Raw genomic sequence first — 21,994 nt, 5'->3', positions numbered from 1 at the left:
ACAGAATAACACAAAGACACAGAAAAGAATGAATACAATATAACAAGCTGATTTATCTACTAACTACAAATGATAAAAAAAAAAAAGCGGTTGAACACTTGTAGTTTACAACATCCCTGATGTAAGTTGAATGCATGAGAAAACACCATCTCTCACATGAAAATCGATATCAATAATTACCAAAAATACAATAGAAACATTACACCGATTTACGATACAATGGGTGTAAATTGAGCGTGTCAGAATGCAATCATCTGAACGCATGATTCAAATATTACATGTAAATTTCTGTAAAAAAGAAAAGGTAAAAATTTTTACTTTTCAGAAGAAAAATCTTTCTGCAAGAACTCTGTAAAGTTCTGCGACAATGTCGCCGTGTTTCTGACGTGGGGCAAATTGTCTTGAAAAAAGTTTGAACTATAAACAGACATAAGATAGCTGGAAAAAGAAGATATGTGAATTTCTTTTTTATTACAAAGAAGAGATAAATAAAAGACTGGATATAAAAGAATACACATACAGTGCCTGCCACTAATAAAATCAGCCGCTTTATAAAATCAAATCGGCAAGAACCGAATCGTTACAATATTAATACAATATTACAATATTAATACATGTTAAAAACATCCTTTAATAAAATGAATGCCGCCGCTTTTTAAAATCAAAATTTTGACTATATAATAAATCAAAAGAGCAATATTTCAGCTTTTTTTGTTCTTATTTATAAAATTTAATTTTTTTAAAGTTTAAAGATTTTTTTAGAAGAAGCAACAGTTACTCACAAACCTGTGAAACAGGTGTGGTTAGCACTTTCCTGCGATATGCATAGTGTAAGAGTTAAGGAAAAATGTGGGTGGTAAGCGGCGAGTTCATATAAATCAATTTATCAATGTCAATTCCTTGACTTGAATGAAGTTTGGAGAAACCTATCTCACTCAACAGTGGGTCGTATTCTTATCTTACTTTTTACTGAATGAACCATAGAAGGGAGAGAAGTTTCTTTTGTTATCTATCTTAGCAGAGAACATGAATAGATTTCCAAAAACTGTCTATGGGCATGTTCCATATTATTTAAGCCGTTTGAGTAAATTATAGTTAGACATATAATTTTTAAGTTCGTTTGGTGTTAAATTCAGGGTATCTGCTACATTTTAGATTTTCAAATTCATGACTTTTCATGACTAATTCCAAGAATTTTTCATAACTTAACGAAGTTGCTATTTTCTCCAACAAAAACGCAACAATAAATTAACAAAAGCATTATAATAACATTATTCGAAATAGGCATAACCAAAACTATTATACTCTTCATCTTCATATTTATAGATTTTAAACTTAAAAAACAGAGTAAGGAAAGAGTTGAAACAATAAAATAGCTGAAAAAAATACAAAAGCAAAAATTTTTTTCTTCCTGCAGAATTATATTCTAAAGATACTTTTCTTGTTCATCAGAAAGGAAAGAAATACTCCTGATTTTTCTGTCCATTTCGGAATAAAAAAAATCCGCCAATAACTGGTTTGCTTCAACTAGAATTTTAAATTGATAAAATTAAAAAAAAAAAAAAAAAATAATAAAATTCTTAAATCACAGAAGAGAGTTTAAAGGATAATTCGCTCTAGAAATGATATTTTTTCTTTCATTTTTTGAAAGAACACCATAATTTTTAAAGAACATGATAAAATCATTTTATATTCAAATAAAATATGACTGACTGGTGATTTTGTTAGAAATTCAGATATTTGGAACAAGATGAAATTGGGATGAGGGAGATTCCATTTTAAAAATTAGACAGGAACTGTGAAAAAAAAAAAACCCTTTAGTGATAGGAAAGACACCTGCCCACCAGTCATGCCAACAGCTATAAACACATGGATGACATCCAGCATCTTCACAAAATTTCTTCTTGAATGGGACAAGGAGTTGAAAAATGAAAAGGTCGTCTTACTTTTAGACAATTGTTCTGCGCACCCTGCTGATGAGGACTTGCGTTTGAAAATCAATAAATTAGTGTTTTTGCCACATAACACTACAGCTATTATTCAACTTCTTGATCAGGGAATTATAAGATCATTCAAGTTTCATTACAGAAAAATGGTTATTCAAAAAATCAGTGACACAGACTGTAACAGCTCTTCGGAACTCTTAACTGCAAACAAACTATCGAAATCTCTTACTATTTTGGAATCAATGCATTTGATTCATAACTCATGGGACATTGTTTCAACCCAAACAATATCAAATTGCTTTAAAAAGTTTGAATTAAGCACTGGCGATTGAGGTGATAACTGTTTCGAAGAAATGCTCAGCAATGAAGAAAATAAAATGGACGAGAATTTTTCATGTTACATAGCTATCGACGATAACCTACATACATTTTTTGTTGCTCTTAGCATGTTGTTATCACATAAAAAAAAGATTTTAAAAACTAAAATCTCTGTCAATAACTATAAAAGATTAATGATTACACCAAACCAAGTGTATTTACACCAAAATTGAACGAATTGGATGTGTAAAAAAGGGTTTAATTAAATGCGTGTTTTGATAACATAATATTATAAATACTTTGTAATATAAAATTATCGCGGTTTAAGACAATCGGTGTGTGATAACTGCCAAATAATTGATTGAAAAAAGATGGAATTATCGTGTCAAATAGTGAATACTTGCGCACGCGATTTCAATTATCTGCATCATAATAAAAGTGAAATTTAAAAAAAAAAAAAAAAAAAAAAATCAACAGCAATAACTGCCTCCCCAAAAAATTAAAAAATTCACATTGATTTAGCGCAAATCGAACGTGTCAAAAAGTAATTAAACAAATAAGCGTTTTGAATTTCTCATTTCTTAGACCCTTATGCAACTGAAACAAAATTTGATCAAACTACTGGTTTCCGCTTAATTTATTTGAAAAATTGCCTTTTTCCTGATTCAACAGAAGCATTTCAAAGGCTAGGTTCGAACTATTTCTGGCTTATATCTTGTATATTTAAGATTATGTCCATTCAATTTAATAAAAAAATATGCTAAAAGGGTTTTTCTATTTTGATTGATTATAGAATTAAAAAAAAAGGGTATAGGTTCGATCTTTGTCATTCCGGTTTAAGATTACGATCTCATGCATTCAACTTACGTTGATGACGTCATAGCCCGTGGAGATCAGTCAGCTTCTTTTCATTTGCTGTTGGCCTTTCTCGCGTGGATCACGACGTAAATAAAGAGTATCTAAGCTTCTGTTGAAGCCGATTATTTTGCATTCTTCCTTTTCGCTAATCATTTGCCACTCTGTTTGTGAGAGTATGATTACTAGTTTAATATGCTTTTAAAATAAATTTATTACTATAGAAACTATAATTATACTATAGTTTTTTATTTTTATTTGTCTTGTTGATATACAGGGACAATTATATTCTGCGACAATCTCGGATGTCAGTTTTCATATAGCAATAATATTTGGGATACATCAGATTTTGAAAATTAGCAATAATAACTACTAGAAAAAATGATCGAAATACAGCTTGAGTTTATTGCAAATCAAACATATTGAAAAGTGATTACTCAAATGACTTAGGTCATGAAGTGATTACTGAGTGATTCAAATATCATGTGTCATAATTAGGACTTAGCGATGAAAGAAATTTTATATAGTGATACATCGTCTGTTAGACATCATGATATAGCGATGTAGCATATGTTCAAAAATAATCTATCATAAATCTTTTAATCTATCAAAATAAATAAAAGGAACAAATCTACTACAAAAGAAAATGTTCCTTCTATAAAAAATGCTTCTATAACATCAATAGCATTACCTAATTTTTTCAATTAAAATAATAAAGATGTCTTAAAGCAAATACAAACCCAAGCTTTATTTATTAATTTTTTAAAATTAAAAATGACTTAAAATTTATTAGTTTAAAAATAATAATAATACTGTAACAAAATATTTTACATGCATAAAAAAAAAAAAAAAAAAAAAAAAAAACACGAAAGTAAAAAAACAAACCAAATAAATGTTCACTTTATAAAAACATTTTTAAAATTATTTGTGGAAAAAAAACCAGGCTTTTGAAACATCGTTAGACCTTCTTTTATTTATTTGTTTAAAATAATAAAGTTGTATTAACTAATGGTCAAATTCTATACTATACTTAATAAATGTAAAATAAATTAAAGTTTTTTATTTAATTATTATTATTTTCTGTTTGTTGTTACTTATCCCCTTGGTCTAGAGCCCTAGACCAAGTCCAGAAGATCATGTCGCATCAGCAAGTAATAGAGTCTCTCCATCACTCATCAGTTGCCTCACAGAGGCACCAATGCAATCCAAAAGATGAGATGGAGAAGCGATGGCCGAGCAATGACAATAGGCATAAGTCTTTTCTTTCGCTCTGAAGGTCAAACACTTTATATGGCCGGTCCTAAGTTTTGACAAAGCTGTTTTGAGCAAATCTAGGACAAGTGCACTGCAGGGATAATCTGGGGCATTTGGCGGCATACCAATCATGATCAGGCGGGTGCTTCCACGCTGAATTTGCCATAGCTAACTTCAGGGAGTGAACCTCAGACACTAGTAGTTTAGAGGAAGGGGGAGTAGCAAGTTCACTCCCTTCCATGGCAAGCCGATCAGCAATCTCATTCTCATAAATACCCACATGGGAGGGGATCCACTGCAAGTGCATCAAGCCGATCTGAGACAAAGTGTTATTATTTTCTTTTTTTGAAAAATAAATATTGACTAGAGATTTATTGGTTTAAAAATGATACTGACTATCTAACAAATTATAAAACAAACAAGTATTGAAAGAATTGTAAGAATTTTTTTTTTTTTTTTTTAAAAATTTACTTTAAGTACTATTGTTAAATTATGAAAAAGCGTCAAAACATTTCCTAGAGTTTTATTTAATAAAAAAAAAATTTTTTTTTTTGACTAATAGCAAAAAAAAAAAAAAGAAAAAAGAATCATTCAAACTTTAGTGGAATCAGAAGGTAGCAAAAGTCAACTGAGAATACAGTTGAAGCGTCAAGTCAAATAATGCCTGATTAAAAGTTTACTAGTCGTAATAATTATAAACGAAATAGAAAGGGATTTTAAAATGTCTTGGAAAATGCCTAGCTAATAAAACAACTGAAACATCACATGGATTTCTAATGGTATCGGCGCAAACTGCCAAAGAGATTACTCAACTCAATAAAATTTTGCACGTCATAATAATATAGGAGTTTTAAAAACAATGAGAAAAATCAATACCATGAATTGCCAGCAGTGACTCAATAGAGCAAAGCAGATTGACACTGCAAATGAATGAGAAACAAACACAATAGATTGATTTAAAATAATAAGATTTTCAAGAAGGAGAGAAGGCTTTAAATGAATGGATGGATGTTAGTAATTTAGCCAAGTTGGGGAAAATAAAATTCCAGTAACTACTGCATAATTAAAATAAATATTTTTAGTTTTAATAGATAATATCACAATTTGATAACATTTATTAATTATTATTAATTGAAACATCAATATAAATAAGAAAGCAAAATATTTACTTTTACACTAGAATTAGATATTTGAATTGTGGTAAAAAACATATATATTTTAAAGTAAATCATATATTTTAAAGTAAAAAGTAATGAGTAAAAGTAATAAATGTTAGAATTTTTTAAGACTTTAATTGCAACTCAGGTGTAAAGTTCACAAAAATATTACCTTCATTTTCCATATGAAGTTTGGCCATTTTGATAGGTTTCCCTAAAAATAAATGTAAATCTAGCAAAAAAGGCACCTCATCAGAAGAAACAAGAGAAAATGCAGTTCCACTACGTCCAGCTCGAGCAACTCTTCCTAAAAGTTTTAACACTTCTTATATAACGCACATATAATACATAAAAAAATCCCCAACAGAGAAAGAAAAAAAAATGAACATTAAAGATTAAATTTTGAGAAATAGGAAATAAAGGTAACTTATTATTTAATCATACATTGTTGTTCAACTGATACAAATTAATGAGGCATGCTCCAAACATTCAGTTGTGGGTCAATCCTGTTAAATATTCGGTTAGACCAAATAATTTCATTAATAAATAAGGTTATTTTAAAAGGTTTATTAGAAGAATTAATGAACTAAAAAGTTGATTTAGAATTTTGTATGAGATTTTGCCTAATGATGCAACGTGATGTGTCATGAAGTCCTATTTCAGATAAATACAGGGATTTCATAATCTCCAGGCACCATAAATTGTTCTTTCTTTTCGTAAGACTTAGTTTGATAGTATTTAAATTAGTTGGACTTCACAAAAATGTTTGCAGTATAAAAAATGAGATTATGTCTAATAAAATTTAAGATATTTAAATCAAAATGCATAATAGATTTGTAGGTTTAAGAAATATCATTTGTTTCTCAATGTAAAAAAAAAAAAAAAAAAAACAATTCTTTAATGCACATTCCTATTAGCCAGAAAATTTCATGGTTCCAGATTTTTCAATCAAATTCTCGTCAATAAATATATAGGTATTTTTTACCTACATTTCAATAATGTATTCACTATTTAAAAGTATTTTCGCCTGATATATATCATTCTTAATTAATAACATTCTCTACTATTACTATGAACATTAAATTACATTATTACATAACATTTTATGAAAAACTTTCATAACTGTGAAAAATAATTAAGATTTCATTCAACTCTAGAACTAAATCTGTGTTAATGCAATAAAATTTTTTATGAGAAAAGCTGTGTGATGTTAAGAAATAAAAGTAATAGAGTAGAAATATAAAACATACAAAAAATTAAATACTTTATAACAAAACAAGTTACAAATAGTTACCAAACATTTAACTTTTACTTAAGAAGCAAATCATGCAATCTTAATAAAGACTTAGAAATAAAAATTCAAAATACATCTGAAAAACACAGGTTGGCGGGGCTTTTTTAAAAAAAAAAAAAAAAACCTGCTTCATTTTAAATTTAAAGCTATATATATATATATATATATATATATATATATATACTTTTGAACTTATCTGATAGATTAAACGTTTTATATCGTTTATTTAAATAACTGTAAAAAAGGATACAAATGAACTATTAATTTCTCAGCTGCTCACTATAAGCATTTGTTAAATAACAGTTCGGACAAAACCATTAAACAATCAAGTGTTCACTACATGAGATTCATTATAGTGGAATAGACTGAACAGTGTGAAAAAAAAGGACCACCCTAAATAACTTTTGATCTAGTGATCACACATTCTTAGACTCTTAAGGGTTCAAGTAGGCGACCTAAAATATGCTAATTAATTAGTGTGGACAACATTTCTAGTTATGAAATCACAAACAAACATGTACTTTCTCTGAATAAACGTATCCTTTTTTCGACAGACCCAGATTTTTGACCCCCCACACTATAGGAAATAGGGTCTTCATAGTTTAGTTAGGAGGGCGGTTGAATTGAATTTTAAATATACGGCTTCTTCTCAGGAGCTATTTAAACGATTTTGCTCATATTTTGTATTTTGCTATACAAAATTACATACTTTAAAATAGTGTAAAAAATTATAGGCCTTACAATTCAAAATTTTTCTGACAATTATTAAATAAAGTAATAAATATAAACTAAAATTATTTTTTGCAAAATTATCCTTGGATAAACATATTTTGTAAGTGTGTGTAAAATTTTTTAAATTCGTTCAATAAGTTCTTGAGATATGTCGAAATACACAAAAAGTAAAATTAACATTAAGGGGTCCTAACTTTAAGCTGCGCTCTTGACCAAACACTGGAGATCGTATTTCCCAGAATGCAGCTACCCTCGATATTTTAGGGACACCCCAATCCGTCGAAACAAGTCATGTTTATTCATAGAAGGTACATTTTTGTGCCCAATTTTGAAACTTATAATATTGCTAGTACTAATTAATTAGCAAATTTGAGGTCCCCTTTTCGAACTATTAAGAACGAGTTCCAGAACACGAAAATCGGATCATTAGATCAAAATTTATTCATGGTGGTCTGTATTTTATTTTGCGTACTGTACACACATCTTCATACAGTATTGTTGTATTCATTGATAGAAACTATTTGAAGTTATCATTTATGTAAAAATTAAGTTAAGAGCTTTAGGCCAGATCAAATAAGAAATTAAGACAAATTTTTAAGTTAGAGTTCACAACTTGATTCACAAAACAATATCAAGAAATAAGAAAGAAAACTAATCTTACCAACTCTATGAACGAAAAGTTTTGGTTTTGCAGGGAAATTGAAGTTGATTACATTATCCAAATGAGGTATATCGATTCCACGAGCAGCAATGTCCGTGACAAGGAGGACGCATGCCTTTTTAGCACGGAACTTGGCAATGTGAATGCTACGAGCCATTTGGTCTAAGCTACTGTAAATATAGCTGCACGGTATATCAGATTTCTCCAGCAACTAAAATAAACAAATAACAGTTTCAAACTTAAACCAAAGCATTTGAAAGTAAATATCACAATAGTCCAAATTTTAAACTTATACACACTACTACAAATATTTAAGCCGATTAAAGCTTTAAGATATTATTTATTAATCTGGCTGTTTTTTAAAATTCCATTACCAAGCAATATAAAAATGCTACAGTGTGAAGCCTTCAAGTAAAGCTTTAATTTCATACAATCTTGCTCAAATAAATTTTTTTTTCTTCACCTGCTTAAAAAAGATGAAAAGAATTATCTAAGTTTTAAAAAAAAATATTTTTATGACCCCAAACAATACTGGTGATTGTAGCAAATAATTAAAGAAAGTACAACTTGTTTTTAAAGAGAATATAAGGACCAATACAACTCATTTGTTAAACCAAAGTTAGTTGAAAGTATCAAAAATAATATTAATATTGTAAAAAATGAACTAGAAGTTGTTTAAAAATGACTTACAATTTTGTAATTTTTCTGATTGAAATAACGTTAATCTTTTTTTTTTTTTTTTTTTAATTATTGAGATATGATCTAGTCATTTATTCACTTTAAAATACAAATAACATACAACAATTTACTTAAACTATTACCGACATCGATTAATTTCAAAGCCACTTTTTAAAAAATTTATATTTTTTACATATATTTCTTCTTTTACAATTAATTTTTTCAAATGAGTTTGCTAATTAATCTTTCTACGTTCTAAATCTACATATAATTTAAGAGTCCTCTTCCTTAATATTAGGTATTTTGTTAATCCAATGCTTTAGCTACTTATCATAGCTAGAAGACAACTATGATTCTATAAAATAGTTCTTTAAAGTGTAAGAATAGTAATAATGACTTATCAAATGTGATGTTAAATATGCAAGTTGAAATTCTATATTGAATGCATACATCATTCACATGTTCCACATGGTGCTTGGTAGGCAAAAAAACAACAGTCAATTCTTTATTGATATCAATAACATTCTTCAAAAGATGCAAGAGGATGGCAGTTTTGTCATCATTTCGACAGATCAGATAGGAACTCTGAAACCATAAGAGCAAAATATAAATATATACAGTCTGACACAGCAATAGACAATGGTTCACTACATTCAAAGTTTTCCAAAAGATAATTTTTAAAGAAATTTGTAATTAAAAGTTCAAGGTAACCCATTTGTGGTTACATGTCCCCCTCACATTATTAAATCCAGCAAAATAACTCTCTTTTATGATGCGCATTACTTTGTAAGAAATATCACCTAACATTTATATTCTATAAAAACTTTTCAAATAAATTTAATTTGGATTCAAAACGATAATGTAGCTACTCATAAAAAGTAATTTTTATAGTAGTTTATGTACCGTAATTTTGTGGAGATATGCAGCAGCATTTATGATTTCAAACCTGGATATTTGGCATGTGCAGCAAATCTGGTGTTTTTTTTTTTGGGACTATTTAGAAGCTTGAAAAGTCTATTTTGTAGAATTGATTCTCCAAAAAATTCATTATCAACATTCCCTGCTTTTATCTTTTGTGCTGATCTATTTTCGTGTTTTAAGATCAACAATAATTAAAAAAATTACCAATGCTGGTGAAAAACAGGATTGCAATACACAATATAGGCAAGAATGTAACAGTATTGTGATGGATGCTCTTTACTTTTACCAAAGAATTACCCGCTATCACCCAGAGTCTCTCATGCAGCTGACGACCCCTTTCTTCGGCCTCCGGAGTGAAAAAAAAAAGAGAAAGTCATTCTTTAATAATAACAATTGGGAGGAAACGCTCGACCTCGACTATTCCTACGTTTGGCCGAAGGGCCACTTAATTATTTTTGTCAATGCACGATTTTGAAATTTAAAGACGTCGGATTAAAACAACGCAAAAAGATCGTCATGTCAACATAGGAAAAATGCCTCTATTTTAGAAAGCCGCTTTCCCATTTTTAAAAATTTTCTTTACTGATTTAAAGAACGATCGTTTTTAGTTATTTATTCTATATTTGAAGTTTATTTTAATAATTTGCAGCCGCTGAATCAACTAATTTACTTAAAACTAGGATGCCCTATCTGGCCACGAGAATGCACTCCCATTTCTCTTCCATTCACAAGTTGTGCTTTAGGTGTTCAAAACACAGGTCTGGCCCTCTCAGAGTCCCTATCTAAATCCCATAGAACACCTTTAGGACACATTAAGAGTGCTGATAACGTAGCCAGCCAAATCGACCCTCCTCACTTCAGCTGTGATGGAAGTCCATTCCACTAATCAGAAACTGCCGGAAAGTTTCCCCAGACGCGTGGGCGCTATCCCATTAATATGTGGCCACCGGGTGTCCGAATATATCACTGGGGGTGTTCATAGTAATGTATACTTTTGGTCAAATAGTGTATTATACATTAATAATAAAAAATAGGATGTATTTGTGATTAGACTCAATGGCACACAAAACGAGTTTTTCTACTAAGATGTCGATCGTTCGATACGCTTGAATTTGAAAAAATGAAGCAGCAAAATGCGTTGCGAATCAATAACTTTTATCTGAACAAGATGATGAAGACGACTTATTATATTATGATTGCGAAACTAAATATACAATGCCACAAAATTTCCCACCCAATAACATCAAAAGGAAAATAAACAAGGAAGGTTGATTTTAAAAAACAATAACGTAAGCAAGCGACGCAAGATATTTACACGATAAACGAACTCGGAAATGTGTACGAAATACAGTCGCATCATTAATCGATTTAAAATACACCGGACATTTTGCGTATCATTAAAATGAAGAATGAACAACATGTTAAGGGATATACTTTTCTCATTTTAGTTAAAACATAAGGAGTTATATGAGAGGTATGTTTCTCCTTCAGGGAAAATGACATAACCTTGAATTTTTACATTCTGGTGAGATAGGTAAAAGCCTAGCAGTGTTTTCACTACAGCGCGAGAATCTCGCATATTTTTTTCTTTTCTCGCATTAAAAAATGATTACAGCGAGAAATTCGCGCACTCTATAAATCAATTTCAAAATTCGCGAAATTCTCGCATTTTGGAAAAAGCTTCGAATTACGTCATTTAGAATAAAATCAGTTTCACTTTTCTTCCTGGATCTTCATTATTTTCAACACTTGCCCCGTTATCTAGCTTCCCTATTTACCAGTAGGTATTGTTCAGAACCTTTTCGAACAACAGAACACAACCCCTCCGAACCACGGAACCCGTTTCAGAACACATTTCTCTGCAACCACGTGTTTACTGTAGGTATGGTTTTTCATATAAGACGTTCAAATTTTTTTATGCACTAATGTAAGATGGACATATACCTAGTAAAGGCAAAATCAATGATGATGCAGCAAAAATATTCAATGCTTTAAAAAATAGAAGACGTTAAAAATGTATTATAATAAAAGAAATGATTTTTTTTCCAAGTCTATTTGTATTTTTTCAGTTTTTAGAAATCTCACTTAACTTTCTGAAATCTCACCCTGTTTTTGAGAAAGGGTGAGAAATTGTCACCCATTTTTTTTCTATGATGAAAACACTGGCCTAATGTGAGTGAAAATCTGACGGATGTGTCAAAATATTCCCAACATATACAGTACAATTTTGCAATGAGTAAGATTCTTTTCGTTAACAAAATGAGAAATTGTGATAAAACATTTAAAACTACAATTCTAAAGGAAAGTTGTCCAATGCAGCAGAAATTTTGTAAGAAAATCAAAACCATTAGAAAATTTTAAGGAAGAAAATATTGGAAAATATATTAATGACATCAGAAGCGTACGTCGTCGGGGTGTACCGCCCTAGGAAGTCGTAAAAACGCAAAACCTTTTCTATCAAGAGAGCACAAGGAATTGCTAAAATTTGCTCTCTCTGTACCCCAATGATTTTGTAAGAAGTTCAAGAAGAGGGAAAAATAGAATACAAAAAGAAAAACAATACTCAAAAACCTAATTGAAAATACTTCTTTGTTAAACTAAAGTACACAACAATCTGAAAATTCATAACAGAAATAAAATTCAGACAGAGTTCTAGGAATTCTAGGGCCTATTTAATGCGCAGAAAGAAGAAAACAAGTAAGGCTAGAAAGTTTTTGCCATCAGTAAGTAGAAAAGCTTAACTGGGAAACTCAGTTAAATTTCGATTTACCCAATGAAAAAAAAAAAAAAAGAAAAAATAATAATTTTTTATTATTTCATTAATTTTACCATCAATACTGTAGAAGTTAAAAGGAAAACCACTAATTTTTAAAATTTTTCAAAAAAATTACTAGTAGCCTCTTTAAAGTATTTAACATTATTGAAAATTTTATTAATTCTAGGTAGTTGAGAAAAAAACTAAATTTTTGAAAATTTCACAAGACAAATTGGTATCAAAATTACAGGAAAAAATTATATTAAAATTAAAAGCCTTCCTTTTATCATAAACACCAAATTTAATTTGATTATTAGCAATATTAATTTTAAAATCTAACTATTCAACATTTAAATAATTATCAATAATCCCTTTCAAAACCAAATCTTCAGGATAAATATTAAAAATAAAATTATAACAATTAAATAAAATTAAATCATCAATATATGTAAATGCTTTTAAATCATTAACCTCAAGATACTTTGCTTAAAAAAAATGCAAAAAGATATTAGCAAAAGCACCAGAAAAAGAATTACCTAGTGGTATCCCTATTTTTTGTTTATAAAAATCAATGCCATTAAAAAAGAGCATTATAAAAAAGATTAAATTTACAAACATCAATCCAATAATTTTTATTAATATTTTCATTAATTATTTATCATAAATGCAACTACAAATCATAATTCGAATTTCAATAATCGAAATTGAATCAAAATTTAACCGAGCTCCACAGTTAAGCCTTTCAACTTACTGATGGCAACAACTTTCTGGCTTTACTTGTTTTCTTCCTTCTGTGCATTTAATAGGGTTGCAGTCTGAATTTTAGCTTGGTTATAGAATTTCAGATTGCTGTGTGTTTTAGTTTAACAAAGGAATATTTTGAAGTAGGTTTTGGAACATCGTTATTTTTTTTTGTATTCTATTTTTCCCTCTTCCTGAACCTCTTGCAAAACCTTTGGACTACAGAGAGAGCAAATTTTAGCCATTTGTTGTGCTCTCGCGATAGAAAAGTTTTATGTTTTTATGAGTTCTGAGGCTGGTACCCCCTGACGACGCCAGCTTCGAATGCCGCTAATATATATTTTCCAATATTTTTCACCCTTAAAATTTTCTCTTCTCTTCATTACTTTATTATAATTCAATTTAACTATTAAGTGCTTAATCTTTTGATTTAGATAATATTGGGATATTTTATATTAGGTTTTACTGTCCTAATGCTCCTGCGATTCCTTGAGGTACAATTTTGAAAAATGATGGAAATTATTGAAATGCATAGTTTTTGATTTAAAGTAAAATAGCATATATTCATTTATTGTATATTTAATAATTTTTAACAGTAAATCATTTATACTATTGAAAATTTATTATTTGTATTTGCATTATTGTTCATATGATAAAATTTTACAAAGTGTAGGTAGATGACGTAGCTTTTCCCACAAAAGATTTACTTATCTTAGTTGAACTTTGCTTATGTGATGTATTTCTCAGAAGGGGTAAAATGATAGCTGACTGTTTTATCTTTTAAAAAAAAAAACTAAAGTATATAAGTTCTCACTAAAATGTTTAAAAAAAAAAAAAGGAATAGCAATGAATAGAAATTATAGTGTTTACATGTGTTTTGGTATATTCTTATCTGGATGTATGCAATTTTTTTTAATCTCTAATAATTGATCATTCTTTTTATTAATTTTAGCACATTTCCATATAATTATATCCCTATGACTACATTTCTTCTAATCTATTACAATGACACTAAATTCTGTAAAGAATACATTAAAGTTGACCTGTAACACACAAAACCCTGAATTTCCATTATTCTTAAACATGGAAAAAATACATGACATCAAAGTCGACACGCTACATAAATTTTTATTTTTGATATATAAAGAAACCTTGGCACTTAGATTTCATTATAAAAAATAAAATTAGATAAACAAGAGAAAAATGAATTTGCATTTAATTCTACAGAGTTGAAATATGTTTTTAGAACAGATTTAAAAATAAAAAAGCCAATTAAAGAACAAATCAACAGTCGGAGAAAAATTGTACGAATAAAATTTGAGTCGATTATACGAGGGAAAAATATTACAAAATTCGAATCCTACCTTTAAGTTTTCACTAATTTGCAAATCTACATCTAATCTTATCAAAACAGGGTCTTCAACGCCAGCCTTCACAAAATCAACAAGAATTTTTGGCAATGTAGCAGAAAATAGACAAGTCTGTCGTTCAGTAGGCAACCTGTGAAGCACTTCTTGTAGTTGTTCTTGAAATCCCATTTCAAACAGCCTATGGATGGCAATAAAATGAAATAATAATTTTGAAATTTTTAGTCTCACATCAAAATTATCTAAACAGACTTTTTGAATAAAATGAAAAGAAAGAATATCTAAACAAAAAATTAAAATAGTTTTACAATTTGTAATGAAGAATTTTTAATGATCACTCATATTAAAGAAGGTGCTTAAAACACTTTATCATGTCTTTCTCTTGAAAGACAGATTTTAAATCTTTAAAAACACAAATTTAAATAGAATATAATATTTGTAAAAAGACTATCTCTTTTTTAAAAAATAAGAACAGATTGAAAAATGAGTCAATCTTAAGAAAAACAGAAAAATTTACTTCAGAAAAAAAAAAAATCGACGAAACAATCTAAAATAAGGACAAGAGACAGAATATGCTAAATTTGGTTTACAAGATATTAAAATTTTAATAATAACATATAAAAATATTTAAAACTTTTAGACGTAGCAGTATTATAGCTTCTTGGGACTGATTCTGCAGCTGTATTTGTTGCAAAACAAAAATATAAATAAATAGTAAAAAAAAAAAAAAAAACATTTGTTAAGCTTTTGTAAAGAACACATGAACTGCATTACATTTATAAAGAAACACTTCTGAAAAAAAAAAAAAAAAAAAAAACAGCTATCTTACAGCATCTTATATATGCTTGGCATTATTTGATCATTAACAATTCCCATATTTAGCAAATGTCCATTAATCAGGGATGAGATTAGTCAAAAGGCAAAAAAGCTCAATTTCCACGATAGTAAATTTTACACAAGCGCAACCCTTTAATAATAAATTCCAGACAGTTTAAGGTAATAAATAATGTCTTGACATACAATTGTATACTAATCTATTATTATATAAATGATTACATTGATACTTAACATTTAGAGAAAATAAAAATTACCAATTGAAAAAATAAAGCTGGAAATTATATTTTCCCTCAGTTCACATAAGAGACAATCATTACTTGAAAAACTACCCGGTTTAGCAAATTAAAACTACTGAGAATATACATTATTATTTCATTTCTTTTAATAAACACTGTTGTGTGATTTATAGTAAATATATCAGTAATATTACTTTTTAAATTATATTGAAAACAAAAACTCTAACAATGGACCGAATCATTATGTTCTGTTCATATTATAGTCTAATCTAACTAGAGCCCTCTGAAACATATCAATAACAGTGAAGTAGAAATATATAGTAACTCCTTAACCTTAACATACAAAAATTGCTATTTTAGTTTGCTATTAAAAAAAAAAAAAAAAAATTTAAATCCCTTTTAAAGTGATTGCTTTTGTTTGCTATATTTAGTCGGGATATAGAATTTTTAAAACGCGTAAATACAAATCACGATTCATAATTTTTAGATAGTATAAATACGAATCATGATGCGTAATTTTTAGATTGCATAAATAAGAATTATGATGCATAATTTTTAGAGTGCGTGAATGCGAATCCCAATGCCTTATTTTAAAATCAGGTATAAATACGAAAATCAATGTTTGATATTATAAACCACATGAGCAAATCAAGACATTAAATTTTAAATTTGAGTGAATACGAATTGCTACATAGGTTTTTAAAAAAGCGTAAATATGAATCACAATATCGGATTTTTAAATCTCGTAAATAAGAATCGCGACGTACAATATTCAAATCGTGTGAATAAGAATCGCAACACACAAATATGAAAAGCTATCTTTGATATTAAAAACGTATGAATAAAAATCGAGATATTAACAGATTCCAGGCTTGGGAACTCTAAAAGGTTTGTCAGAAGCAGCGTCGTTTGAACTACGAAAATCGGATTTATCTGGAGGGCGGGTAAAAAATTCGGAAAATCTTATCTGCTGCGTGTAAAAGGGGACAAAATAGTTAAAATAAGTAAAAATTAGAAAGGATTGGTAGCTACGTAGTTTGAATTTTCTGTTTCTCTTTGAAAATCGGTGAATTTTCTGAAAAAGCGGAATACTTATTAAAAAAAGTGAAATTTTTAGAAAATCTGAATTGTTGATAAAAAAGCTGAAATTCAAGAGATAAAAGTGAAAAAAGCGGAAAAATCTCCTCCCTGATTAATATGCAATACATAATATCGCAATAAATATAAATTGGTAAAAATAGCAATTGTCATATTTGGTAAATAAGAATGGTCATATCATGCATTAGATTCTGAAAACTTTGATTAGATGACTTTTATTTGGATAAAAGGGAAGGCAGTAACATGGCTACAAATTTTCTAGCCTAAAACTTTTGTAAAATCTTTGCTGTAAGAAAGAACATAAAAGAAACAAACATAAAACCATTTCATCTTATCAGTTTTGACCATAGAAAAGAAATGATACTTGGTAGTACATTGAAATAATTATAACAAAATAAAAATATGTAAAAAAAATTGTTATTTTTACAGAAAATTTTGTTAAGAAATTGCTTGCTGTGTCATAAAACGCACATAAAATAAAGGTTTTAGATGTCAAAAAGCCAATTCTGGCACGACTATCCTTTTTAAAATTAATTGTGTATTACCTGTCAGCTTCATCAAAGACGACATATTCCACGGAAGATAGCTTCAAGTCCATTTCGAGCACTAAATGAAGAAAACGCCCAGGAGTAGCGATTATTATATCTGGACTTTCATGAATGGCAGCGAATTGATTTTCAATCTTTTCTCCACCAAGAACCAGCGTCGTTTTCAAATCTGTGTTTGCTCCAAGCTAGATTAAATCAAATGAAGCAAATTACAAGCTAACTACTATTCTCCTTTAATGAAACAGACCCAGTTTAGAAATTTTGACAATTCACCAAGAAAATAACTAATTAAGTTGATACGCAATAGCTTAAAGTAAGAAAATAAAGTAGAGAAACATATTTTTGATATGAAAGTGAAAAAAAGCTAGATGATAAGATATTGTTAAGCAGTATGCTATTGAGAAAAGGAGTAAGTTCTTCGTGATCAATTTCGAGAAAGGCAGCTTGACTACTATTTTATTCCATTGCTATATCAATGTTAAAATAGAATTTCAGGAAATCATTAAAAATTCTTTAAACTTTTTCTGTAACATATAGCTTACTACACAAAAAATTCTGAATAAATAAAAATCTCAATTTTTACTATTATTCCACGGCAGAATACCAGTCGATAAAAGAGGAAAAATCTAATGATAATAAAAATTTGTATGTTTACACATAAGTTTTTTCTTAACTTCAAAAGTTTCCTTTTAACTTTTTCTATAACATTGTTTAGTATAATCTAAGAAGCTCAAAATTTATAAAGGCATTGTTTATTAGTCAGAAAACAGTAACAAATGAAATAAATACCATGTTTTCTATTTAGTTAACATACAATACTAACACAAGGTACAAAACAACGATAAATTAAACAAATTATATCCAAAATATTAAAAAATTACAAAAGTGGGGATTATAAAGTCCATTATGTTCATAAATGCAGACACTTTATGTTAATAAATATTGAAGATGTATAATTAATAAATATATCATGAACACATCTAATGTTTCCTTAGAAACAAATAATTTCAATAATCATAAAGAACAATACTAACCTCTCGGGTGAATTTCATTGTTTGAACAGCCAGTTCTCTGGTAGGTGAAAAAATAAGCGCCCTAGCTCCCGATTTTGCAATTCTACTCTTTAGTCTCTCAAACATAGGAATTAGAAAAGCAGCTGTTTTTCCACTACCAGTTCTAGCCATGGCTATAATATTTCTTCCATCTAAGATGACGGGTATAGCCTATAACAGAAACAAAATGTTATGTTTTAATGTGAACTACTTTAAATATATTTTCTAATTATAGGAAATCTGACATTTCCAAACTTAGATACTAAAATTTCTAGAATCATTTTTTTTCTTATTAACAAATATTTACAAAAGTCAATAGGAAGTAAAATATTAAACAACAGAAAAACACCCACATAGAAAAAAAAAATTTAGCAATTTATGCAATAGATATCAACATCAAAATTAGTGATATTTTTTAAATCAAAGAAAAATTAAAATTTTTCTTTTAAATATTTTTTTATAAGTACATGCATTTAAAAATTGTAGAAAAAAAAAAAAAAGTTGAACGCAAGAATTAATTTTTTCTCTTGTTTAAGTTATGCAGCAGAGTATTTTTAATTTGAATGTAGATAATTCAAAGCAGCATTAACTCCCTTAGAACTTCTTATTTATACCAATATTAAAATTTAATTTTCAACTAAAATTTCTTCCGACAATTTTGATGAGGTCAAAGTCTGACCCAGAGAAAAATCAGAAAACTTCAACTACTTTCAAATCTTCCCCCGCCAATTATTAATAGAAAATATTATTAATGACGTAAAACGAAATTAATTTAACATATTTAGCATCACACATATTGAAAGGCCACTCATATTGTGTCATAGCCATGCACTATTAACAGATTCATAAATTCTTGTTTGCTGTAGGTTTGTGAAATTGTGACAAGAGAAAAGATCTCACATTTTGGTTAAAATAAAAATATTTAAAATCATCCACGAAATATTTTATATTAGTTATTTTTAGAATATTTTCATCAATATAAGTTAAGCATCTAATCATTACTACAGTAATGATCATAAATGTCTTCAAAATACATAGTAAAAGTATAAAAATAAAATTGGAAACATGATGTAAAACATGTGTTCTATTATATATGTTTATGTAATATAGTGTGATCTGTGAAAAGTAGAAGCAGAGGTCATTTGAACACTAGTGAAGGATCAATTATTGAAGAAATTGAATAGTGCAAAATCATTTACAGACAGCCAAGTAAAATATTTTAAGTTATCAAAGTTAAGGAATTTTTCAAGTTGTTCAAATTAGCTTGTGAGCAACTACATTTTATCACAAGGAAGGTGTATAAGTTGAATTTGTTTCAGATTGTATGAACTCTAGTTACGCTCCTTCATTTTTTTCTAAACCAAATTACTTATCTGAACAATTAAAATGGAGCTTCATATAAACGGTGTGTAAACAGTATAATGCTTTTCAATTTGCAGATCATCACTAAAATAGAGAAACTACGAGTTTTATGTATTATTAATTATCTTAGTTAAATACAGTTCCTGCCACCTTTTCAAACCATTTCCATTCTCAGAACATTTGATTTGATAAATCGTCTGATTTTACAAACCAGAATGCCTTCACTTAGGAAAAAAAAAAGATTAAAAATTAAACTTTACAAATAGTACAATAAAAGCCAAATCGATTTGCTACAATTACGCATTATTTGTACTGTATCTACCTTTGACATTTTATTGACAAATGTGTTAATATTTTTTTTTTAATTTGCAAGAAGGTTTTTAAATATTAGTATATTTGTTTGATTAACAAAATTTAAAATTAAAGATTCAAGTTGCATATAAAGCTTTTGTAACTTTCAATTTGTTATTTTTTTCCTTATATTAAAATTCATTTTATAACATCAAGCACTTTTTTGACATTGATTGAAAATAGATATTTAGCTTATTGAGAAATTTTCATTTGATTTCCTTTACATGTACTGCTTCATAATTTTAACTATCACTCTTCAATTTTCCTAAGAAGTGGTGCAATCACAAATTTAACTTTGTTCTTTTTGTTTGTAGGAGCACAATGAAATCTGTTATATATATGCTATCAAAATTGGAGAAAATAGAAAGAAAAAACATGGTTTTAAATTCTTTTAATCATAAGTGGTTTTGATAAAATAGAGATCATGTCATGACCTTTTACAAACGGATGAATTTCATGATTTAATATTGTAATGATGCTGTTTACGCGGATCTGATTTTAAAAAGGAGATAATTTTATAATCCAATAAATTTATTAGTGGTGATCGCTTACATTTTTGTGTACATTAAACTTCAAATAATTTGAAATTTTTCTTTAAAAAATCTTTTCCTTTGATTTTAAATTATTAAGAGTCTACTGATTTTCTTCACAACCAAATAATACAAGAATACTTTTTTAAGAAATATATATATATATATATATATATATATATATATATATATATATATATATATATATATATATATATATAAAAGACAGCAATTTTGATTAAAAGTTTTTATTGTATAATTGAATAAAACCAAACTATGAGGAAAATATTTACCACATATACATAGAAAATGTTTCAATGAATTCAAATTTTGGATTTATTATTTACTTTAAATTAGCTGTTGCAACACAGAAGTAGATGACAGGTAGTAAAATATCTGTCATTGAAATAAACATCACTACATATTTAACAAATCAAAAAATATTTTTTCAAAAGAAAGGAACAAAATCTAACAGAAAATCTGAAAGCTTTAATCCTTAGTTAGAAAAGAAAACTTACAAAAAAAAAAAAAAAAAAAAAAAAAAATACAGTTCAATGAATTAAGACTTTATAAATATACTTTGAAATTTTATAAAGACACTTCGGACAGAAAAATAATTTTCATACTACAAACATTTAAATGCATACTGAAAAATATAGACAAACCTTTCTTTGAATTGGAGTAGGGACCTTATAACCTTTTCTTAAAATAGACTTCAAAAGACATTGACTCAAGTCTAGAAGGGGGAAAAAATTTTTTTAAATTCAATATCCATTTCACTTTAAGAATAACTGCATTCACAAAACCTCATCTCAATATACTATAAGAATAAAGTTTAGAAAAAATCAGGGTAAAAAATTTATTAATTCAATATCCATTGCACTTTAAGAATCACTGCATTCACAAAACCTCATCTCAATATACTATAAGAATAAAGTTTAGAAAAAATCAGGGTTAAAAATTTTTTTGTTGGTGTTTTGTTTAAATAGGGTGTTTTTAGGTTAAATTTTAAAAACGTTAAGTTAAAATCATTTAATATCTTAATTTTATTCTAGTAGTGCATGTAAAAAGGGGAAAAAACAGTTTTCCCATTGATAGTCAGCATACATTTTGTAGCAATTTAATCTAGCCAATAATCGAAAGAATATTTAGTGTAACAAAAAATACTATTAAACTGAATGATCGTCCAGCGCTGCAAAAATCCACTTTAATTTATAAGTTTGTTCTAAAATAAGAACAATTTAAGATAAAAAATAAAATGTTCTTTTAAATTTGTTCATGTAATTACAACTATATTTTTA

At 27.9% G+C, this 21,994-nt stretch overlaps 1 protein-coding gene across 2 annotated transcripts in view; it reads right to left on the bottom strand.

Moving 5' to 3' along the window:
- The window catches only part of LOC107442951 (ATP-dependent RNA helicase DDX54), a 45,507-nt gene that overhangs the window by 20,049 nt on the left and 3,464 nt on the right, over positions 1-21,994 (bottom strand). For both annotated transcript variants that reach the window (XM_071179132.2, XM_071179134.2), the window contains 7 exons: positions 21,359-21,429; positions 18,433-18,621; positions 17,396-17,583; positions 14,677-14,860; positions 9,346-9,480; positions 8,218-8,428; positions 5,703-5,837 (listed from right to left, as the gene is read on the bottom strand). In XM_071179132.2, the coding sequence (XP_071035233.2) occupies positions 5,703-5,837; positions 8,218-8,428; positions 9,346-9,480; positions 14,677-14,860; positions 17,396-17,583; positions 18,433-18,621; positions 21,359-21,429 (1,113 nt within the window). The remainder of the gene's footprint in view (positions 1-5,702; positions 5,838-8,217; positions 8,429-9,345; positions 9,481-14,676; positions 14,861-17,395; positions 17,584-18,432; positions 18,622-21,358; positions 21,430-21,994) is intronic.

Source organism: Parasteatoda tepidariorum, chromosome 6 (genome assembly GCF_982258835.1).
Source record: "Parasteatoda tepidariorum strain Cologne lab strain chromosome 6, Ptep-v5.0, whole genome shotgun sequence".
NCBI lineage: Eukaryota > Metazoa > Arthropoda > Arachnida > Araneae > Theridiidae > Parasteatoda > Parasteatoda tepidariorum.
This window is presented reverse-complemented; position numbering and strand designations above follow the sequence as displayed.